Raw genomic sequence first — 7734 nt, forward strand, 5'->3', positions numbered from 1 at the left:
ACTGAACAGTTAACAAAATATACTACCGAACTACTTCAACACATTCATTTTTCAAGATTTAACATTTTACCTTTTTAAGGAAGTAACATGCTTAATAACAGGAATAATGTCATAGGAAAGTTATCATTTACTCATAGATTTATCACTATGTCAAGTACATGAAAGAAACAGGTACTGTACTTAATTTTTTAAATAAAACAATACTAGAATCCATTATCTCTGGAATGGGTCACATTCATTATATTCATGAGTACTCACTTCTCCACCCAGAGTACAGAAACTATTTTTACACCCATCTTCTGTGCTTTTCTCCATGTAGTCAAACGTCCGTCTTTGAAGACTACGTGGGTCACGTGCTTGTTCAAAGTTTTTGAAACCTGCAGAAGTACACAGAAAGCTCATCTTTAAGTCTGATAATCAGAAAACGCTAATGAAACTAGCTAGCACAGTCTGTTTTTAATGTATAAACCATTACCGTAAAAACTTATTCTAAACATTATGTCAAGGACTCTTTTGATCTTTTTCATCTTCGCAAGAAGCCTAAGGCAATCAAAACTCGAGTCTCATTAGTCAAGCCAAAGCAATGCATGCTAGAGGGCTAGAGTAGCCTTTTGTTTTCAAACTTCTTTTCTCTAGGTTACTATTTTCATTTCCCTACTCTAGCTGTATCACTAATGTTACAACATTTTTATTTATGTAGCCCAACATAATTTCTTATGCAACAGCTAGTACAGAAAGTAGTTGCCACTATCCAAAGAAATGCCAAATTACATTTTTTATTTAGCTAAGAACTCACAGGCTTAAAGAGTACAGCTAAACTCATCCTTTAAACTAATTCTCATCAATAAAGATCACTTTTAGTTTTGAGGGAAGGCTGAAGCAACTACAAACAAAAAATTATATGGGAACACTTTAAAAAGTGAGAAATACAGAAAACTTAAGTCAGTACAGCTAATATCATACATGACATTTTCATTGTGTTCTATAACTGATCAAATCTTCAGCTATCAGCCTCTATTGACAACTAAGTGCTAACCTTTTTAGTTCTAGATACTCCATTCTTCACAACCAAAGTTTCCTTTTGTGGAGACTAAACATCCTACACTAAAACCGTTTGATCAGTTGTTGTGATTGTTGACATGGTGAGGTCGGTACAATTCATATTTTACAGCAGCATCTTCTCGGCACAGCCAAATAGAAATAGCTGTGTAGCTTTCTGTTGTGCTCTCAATTGCATCACTATACTTGGCTCCCAACATGTTGGATCTATATTTGGCTTTAAGAAAATTATTCAGCTTTTCCAAAAACTTCTGGTAGCAGGCCAATTTATTGCTTCTTAGAAGACAAAAACCCCATGATATTTAAGTGTCTAGGTATACAGGACCAATGAATCTCTCTCAGAATAAGTTATGACTGCAGATACAATTGCTTACTCACTTATCCAGCTCACAGCCCATGTCCTAAGGACACAGATACCTGATATAGCTTTGCCTCCAAATTATAGAGGAGCACCATGTTACATCTCCCTCTCACCTCTCCTGTCTCCTCCCTTACCCTGGATGTCCTCTGCTGCTCACCTGACCTTAGCTTGAGATGTCTGAATCAACAATCTAATGAAAACCTAATTTACAATTTTCTTTCCTGACAGAATGAGCCATGTCAGTTTACTATCATCTCCTCAGCCCAATAAAAGGGAAGGAAGTGTCTGGAATAGTGAAGGGGCAGAACTACCCCTTTTCAGTCATAGGGATCTGCTAAATAAGCTCATCTGTATCATCTGCCTATACCTGTCACCATATCCAGCTACTTTTTGATCAACTTGAGGAATTTTGAAGCCTTACACTTTGTCATATTTTCTGTGAGAAAAACCTTACATCAGAATTCCATAGATCTGATAGTACAGCACAAAAGAAAAAGAAATACTTCTTACTCAAATTATTTATTGAGAGTTGTATTTGATTTTATAATAAACTCAGTTATTCTATTGTTCTGTCACGCTATCTCAGCTAAATTAATACAGAAAGAGAGGCTTTGGGGAGATTAGCAAAACTTCCTAAATTACAGTAAGATACACCCACACGTACCCACTTAAAAAGCACAGGGAGTTCACACAAGTGTTATTTAAAGCATGATGTGCAGTGTGACTTTGGTCTTTGATTGAAATTTTACAGCTGGCAATTAAACACATTTTGCACCTACAAGTCAACTATGCTTGATATGGAAAAAAATCACTGAGACATATACAAAGACGCTTAGATGTATTTTTACCAGCACTTTCTGGAGTTGAACCACATTTGTAGGAGAATGAATGGAAGAATAAAATACCATGGTACTTGGGTTAGAAAATATTGTAGTAACAACAGAGCAGCTGCCTACAGGTTAAAGAAAACAAAACAATATAAGGTACATACCGGTAAAACCACAGGTTTTCAACACTTAGATCTGGTTTGCTCACAGTATGTGGCAAGCCCAATACTGCACAACAAATGCATGCTATCATATTAATATACAAAGAGGTTTATAGATATAGGGAGGCTTTAAATGCATTTCCCATCTGTCACTAATAAGACTTTTACAGCACGTTTGTCTGTTCTCAGGTCTGTGATTATCTTCCTTCCTGCACTTTAAAACCTCATACTACAAAGAAATATACATGAGAAGCAGAACAAGCAAGCTGGTTTGTAATTAAGAGCTTTCCTATTCTATTTATTTCAAAATAGTTTCCTTACTTTTGCTCCCATATCAAGAAGTTGCTGTTCAAAAGTTTTCGAGTAATTTTCTGTTCTGTTAGATGACCAAACTTCTACAAATGCGGATATACCTGGATCAGAAGAGAGAAAACAACAAACAGCTAATGAAGTATATACTATGGTAAAACTGGTTAAACTGCTGTCGAGGACTGTTATGGAACCAGAATTGTCTCGACATTGCCGTTCTACCGCCATCTTCTGGCTTTGACATCCAGCCCCCGACGAAACCACCACAGGACGCCCGTGCAGAGACCAGGACACGAAAGGCAGGACCATGAACTGCACGCACGCCTGCACAGAGACCAGGGCGCGAAAGGCAGAGGGCAGGACGCGAAAGGCAGAGGCCATGGGCTGCACGTACGCCTGCGCAGACACCAGGGCGCGTAAAGTAGAAGCGCAAACTGCATGTACACCGTTCTGCGCATGTGCATGGCCCTATAAAAGGACCGCGTGCGCCTTTTGAGGCCCTCTCTCGCTCTTCTCTCTTTCTCTTCTCGTCCTACCCCGCGCACCTCCTTGGAAGCTGCTCCTGCGGACACAGAGACTGGATCGACTGGACCTTTGATCGACGGGACAACGCCGGACTCAGAGTGGTGGTAGCTAGTTCCCCTACGTGGCTCGCTTCTCACCCACCTGAGCACGCTCTTTCTTTCTCTCTTTTTTCTCTACTTTTCTCTCTTTCTTTCCCCCCCCGTCTTCCTACCCGGTGCTCACCCCTTCGTTCGCCAAAATAAAGTCAAAAGGTTGTATGGCATTTGACCTCATTTGCGTCTTAATCTCGTCCTTGGGATCGTATCGAAACCTCCCCCGACATTGGATCGGGACAACTGCCTTTCCAACAAAATTTTGCCTTTATACATATTGCATTCGGTAGCAAGTATAGCTTTTAATAATCTGAGTATCAGATGTTAGCAGCAGAATGTTCTTTTTAGAGTATTTCTGTCCCTTAAATTAGTTGTACTGGCGCAAACTTAGAAGTTTGACACTAGTTACACAACTTTTCACTTGGTCTATTTAAAACACGTTACCAGCTTAACAAGCAATGCAGTATCTTTATATGACTGCTTAGCCTTATAATTAGTCAGTGCTAATCTTCAGGTTAATAAAAAATTTTACGACAAGTTGATGTAACACAAGTTACAGAACATAATGAAATAAACGTAATGGAACTATTCCTTCTCCAAGGCCCCAGAAAACTCTGCAGAAATATTGTTTAACAATTTCCAATTGAGTTAAATTCCACCTTATTTATACTGAATCACCCCAAATTAAGTACATATCGCAGGGAATAATACAATTTCATGTCAGCTGCTTTACGTAATTTTAGGTATATCACATTTAAATAGCTTCCTTTACCAACCAGATTAATAATCTCTTCAAGTCAGCCTTGGTTGAGAAGGTCTTTAAGCAAACAAACACACACAGATGTATTGACATGGAGAGATAGCAAATGAAACTCATAACAATCCCTTGATTAATTTTACTTAGGACAGGCACTAAAGTGACCTACAGCTCCATCGGCCATGCCAGTTTCCCATTTTGAATGATGAATCAGGAAAGTTCCAGAAAACTGGAGGAATGCTGGTTCACCAAAAAAAAAAAACTTTACACCAACTGCAAGCCAGACAACTCTCAAAACTCATGACTAAAATTGAAAGTGTCAATTTAAAAGGGTCATCCTTGGCAAACATTGCTTAAGTATCTTAGTTACTACCTATGTCCTTCTGATTCATTATTAGGTAGTGTCATCTGTCTTCTTTCTAAATGAAAACCAAAGTAACGCTCCGACAATAAAAGTACTTTTATAAAGATTAACATATTTATATAATTGCTAGAAATACTTTTAACATACAAGAGAAATATGGAATATAAACCACCTCCTTAGCCAAACCACAGGGAAAAAACTTATACTCAGTACTGTGACTTCAGATATACATGAGAACTTAAGACAAGTCTACTCCAATGCGCTTTTAACTGTGTTCATTCTACTACTGGACCAGGGCAGGTTTTCCCAGAGTTGATTTTCTTCTTGATTGCTCTATTGTGAAAAATATTGAACTCGCACTCGAAAAAACAATACCTTCCTCTTACATCAAATGTTTTAGAACCTTCAGTTACAATTCTCCTAGAAACACAGGTTAGAGCATTTCAGTGAAGGTCAAACTAGGAACTTAGAGGAACATTACTGCAAAGCTGCATGCACCTGCAGTAGGATCAAAAGTATATTTTACAATAAATAGCCAATTTTAGCTAATCAAATATATTCCAACAAAAGACAAGGCACTTTGTAATTTTTGTACAGTGGATGGAAAGGAACATGAAGAAGGGTTTGGGGCTTTTTTGAACTAGAAGAGCTCTGTGTAGAGCTCGGTTCTTGTAAATGGCAACTGTTGCTACAAGATCTCAGAGAAGGCCGTGACAGTGCGGAAAATAAACATCAGAGGGCAACCTAGCGAGGCAGAAATTTAGAAAGGTGTAGAAGAAACCAGGCGGGATCAAGCCACGCCCGACCGGGACAGGAGGAGCGAGGCAGACGCCGAAGCGTGGCGGCAGAGAGGGCGGCGGCAGCGGCGGCCGGTGCCGTACCGGCAGCCACCGCAAGGGGCAGTCGCTCCCTCCCCTGCCCGAGGGGCCCTCCTCGTCTCCAGCCCTGCCCGCCCCCGCGGCCAGACACCCGCGCCGGGCCTGCGGCTGGGCACAGTCCGCGTCCCACCGGGGCAGGCCCGAGGCGGCTCAGCCGCCAGGCCCCGCCGCCAGCTTCGGGAGAATTCGCGATTCGCCACGGCGGCCCCGCAGCAAAGCCCTCTCCATCCCGCCCCCGTCCCGCGCCCACGGGAGGGCTTCCCACCCGCGGGGGCAGCCAAGCCACCCGGTCGAGCTGAAGACTGACCCGCCCCGAGGGATAGGCCCCATCCCGGACTCGGCACTGGGCCGCCCCCGGGACAGATCCCGGGCGAGGAAGGAGGCGAGCGGCCACCACAAGCCGGAGCGCCCACAGCGGCCCCGGCCCCGCCAGGCCCAGCTGCTCTCGTCCGGTAGCCCCGCCGGGAAGCACCGGGGAAAGGGCCGCAAGGAGACAGGGTGCCAGGGCAGCGCTTTAAAACGGACCCGCTCCAGCCCGGCGGCTCCCCTCAGCCGCGCCGGGAGCAGCGCGACCCGGCCGCCGGCCCTGCCCCCGCACAGCTGACGAGCCGGTACCTTCCAGGACGGGCTCCATTAGCGGCGCGGCGTAACACCGACAGGCTCCGGTACCCGCCACCGTTCAAACCCGCCTCCACGCACCGCCGCCGGGCCTGCGCGCTGCCTGCTGCTCCCGGCCCCCGCCGCGCCTGCGCGTTGCGCCCGGTCGCCGCCACCGGAGGTGCGGGGCCCGCCCGGGGCGGGAGCGGGTGCGTTGTGCGGCGGTTGAGCGGCCCCGGCGGGTGAGGGGCGGCCTGCGGGGAGGGCCTGGCTGGAGGCGTGAGGGACGGCGTCCGAGCGGCGTCCCTGCCGTGGCTGCAGGATGCAAAGTAGTTCTGGCGCCCTGCAGCCCTGGTCAGCACTCCGTGTGCTCTGCCCGGCCACGCCAGCCACGAAGGGCTGGGGGAGCCTCGGGACAGCCCCACGCTGCTGAAAACAGCGCTGTGAAAAGCCAAACGATAGCTGAGCTTTCTGTGTCTGTGTTCACCATGAGGAGGATTCCCTGAAGAATTTTACTTTGTAGGTGCATTAGAGAACCGGTGTCCTCTGAACTCTCCGATGGCTCAAACTGCAGTGACTGAAGTGAAAAAAAAATAATAGAGAAAGCCAACAAAACGGGGATTAGCAAACGGGTATGGCCAGATGGTATTTACTGAAGAATCCAAAACTACTGGAGGGCAAGTGTACTATTAACTATAGTGACCTCACCCTTAGCTGAAATGGCTTTGGTGCTAGAAGGCTGGAGTGTAGCAAATGTGATACCAGAGGGAAGTAAGAAAGAGAAAACCTGATGTCTTCCCCAGGAAAAACTGATAAAATTTATAATAAAATAATGGAATTAGTGAGTATGAGGAGATATACAATGAGAAAGAAGGAGCACATCTTTTTTTAAAGGAAAATGGTGCTGCACAGCTTTATTAAGCAACTTGCACAGCTCAGAAGCACAGGCATTGCTGTATGGTTGTATAAATCGGTGCTGTTCTGAAATCTTCGATGTGCAGTCCTTGTTTCTTCGTCTGAAAAGTAATGCAGCAGAAATGGAAAAACAATAGAGATGCAAAACAAGGATGCTGCATGATTTCCGTATGTGAAATAGCTGTTTGGGCAAAGACTTGTCAGCCTGGAAGAGGAGTGGCAGAAGGTGGATGTGCTAGAGCTCTCTAAAATCATGCACGTGTGGAGAAGGTGGCTGCGGAGTGGCACGTTCCCAATAAGAACTTGGGGGCACCCAATGAAACTAGCAGATGGGCTCTTCTTGGAAGAGATGTTTCCACTTTGTGCCTCATCAGGCTGTGGAAGTGTGTTCAGAGTGCTGGCAAACCACGTGGTTTCTAGAAGAAAATTGAGCAAATTTGTGAAATCCATTTTAGGACTATCAAAAATGTACAAAACCACCTTTACCTCAGTAAAGCCCTGAATCGCAGATTGCTGGACTCTGAGAACACATAGTGAACACTTTGTTGGTTTGGTTTTTTGTTTTGTTTCGTTCTTTCTTCAGTCATCTACCACTGGAGAGACAGTGCTGACCTAAAAAGGCTTTGGTGTGATCCATTATGCCCATTCTTACTCTCATGGTCAAGCTCAAAACTTAAATCTTGACCCCTAGGAGTCTACCAAGCAGATGGCTATACCAATGCTAATCTAGTATATAATATTTCAGCATAAATACTGTGTTTAATTTCCAGGGTATTAATATGACCCTAGAACTATGGCATGTGTTGAGCACAAGCTGTTGGGTGCTCCATCTTCTGAACCTGTGACAGACTTCATGTATTCGCAATGTGAATAAAGTGGCCAATCAATC

General features: G+C 44.5%; 1 protein-coding gene across 3 annotated transcripts in view; it reads right to left on the bottom strand.

Annotated features, from left to right (window-relative positions):
- MCPH1 (microcephalin 1) overlaps positions 1-7469 on the bottom strand; it is a 132793-nt gene extending 125324 nt beyond the window's left edge. For all 3 annotated transcript variants that reach the window (XR_015708895.1, XM_087777115.1, XM_087777114.1), the window contains exons 1-3: positions 5949-7469; positions 2730-2821; positions 259-377 (exon numbers count right to left, since the gene is read on the bottom strand). Coding sequence is in view for 2 of the 3 variants with exons in the window: in XM_087777115.1 (XP_087633241.1) it covers positions 259-377; positions 2730-2821; positions 5949-5967 (230 nt within the window). In the remaining variant the exon portion in view is untranslated. The remainder of the gene's footprint in view (positions 1-258; positions 378-2729; positions 2822-5948) is intronic.
- Between the last annotated feature and the right edge of the window lie 265 nt (positions 7470-7734).

This window comes from Nipponia nippon, unplaced genomic scaffold (assembly GCF_047370975.1).
Source record: "Nipponia nippon isolate SJK-2023a ecotype South Korea unplaced genomic scaffold, ASM4737097v1 scaffold_4, whole genome shotgun sequence".
Taxonomy (NCBI): domain Eukaryota; kingdom Metazoa; phylum Chordata; class Aves; order Pelecaniformes; family Threskiornithidae; genus Nipponia; species Nipponia nippon.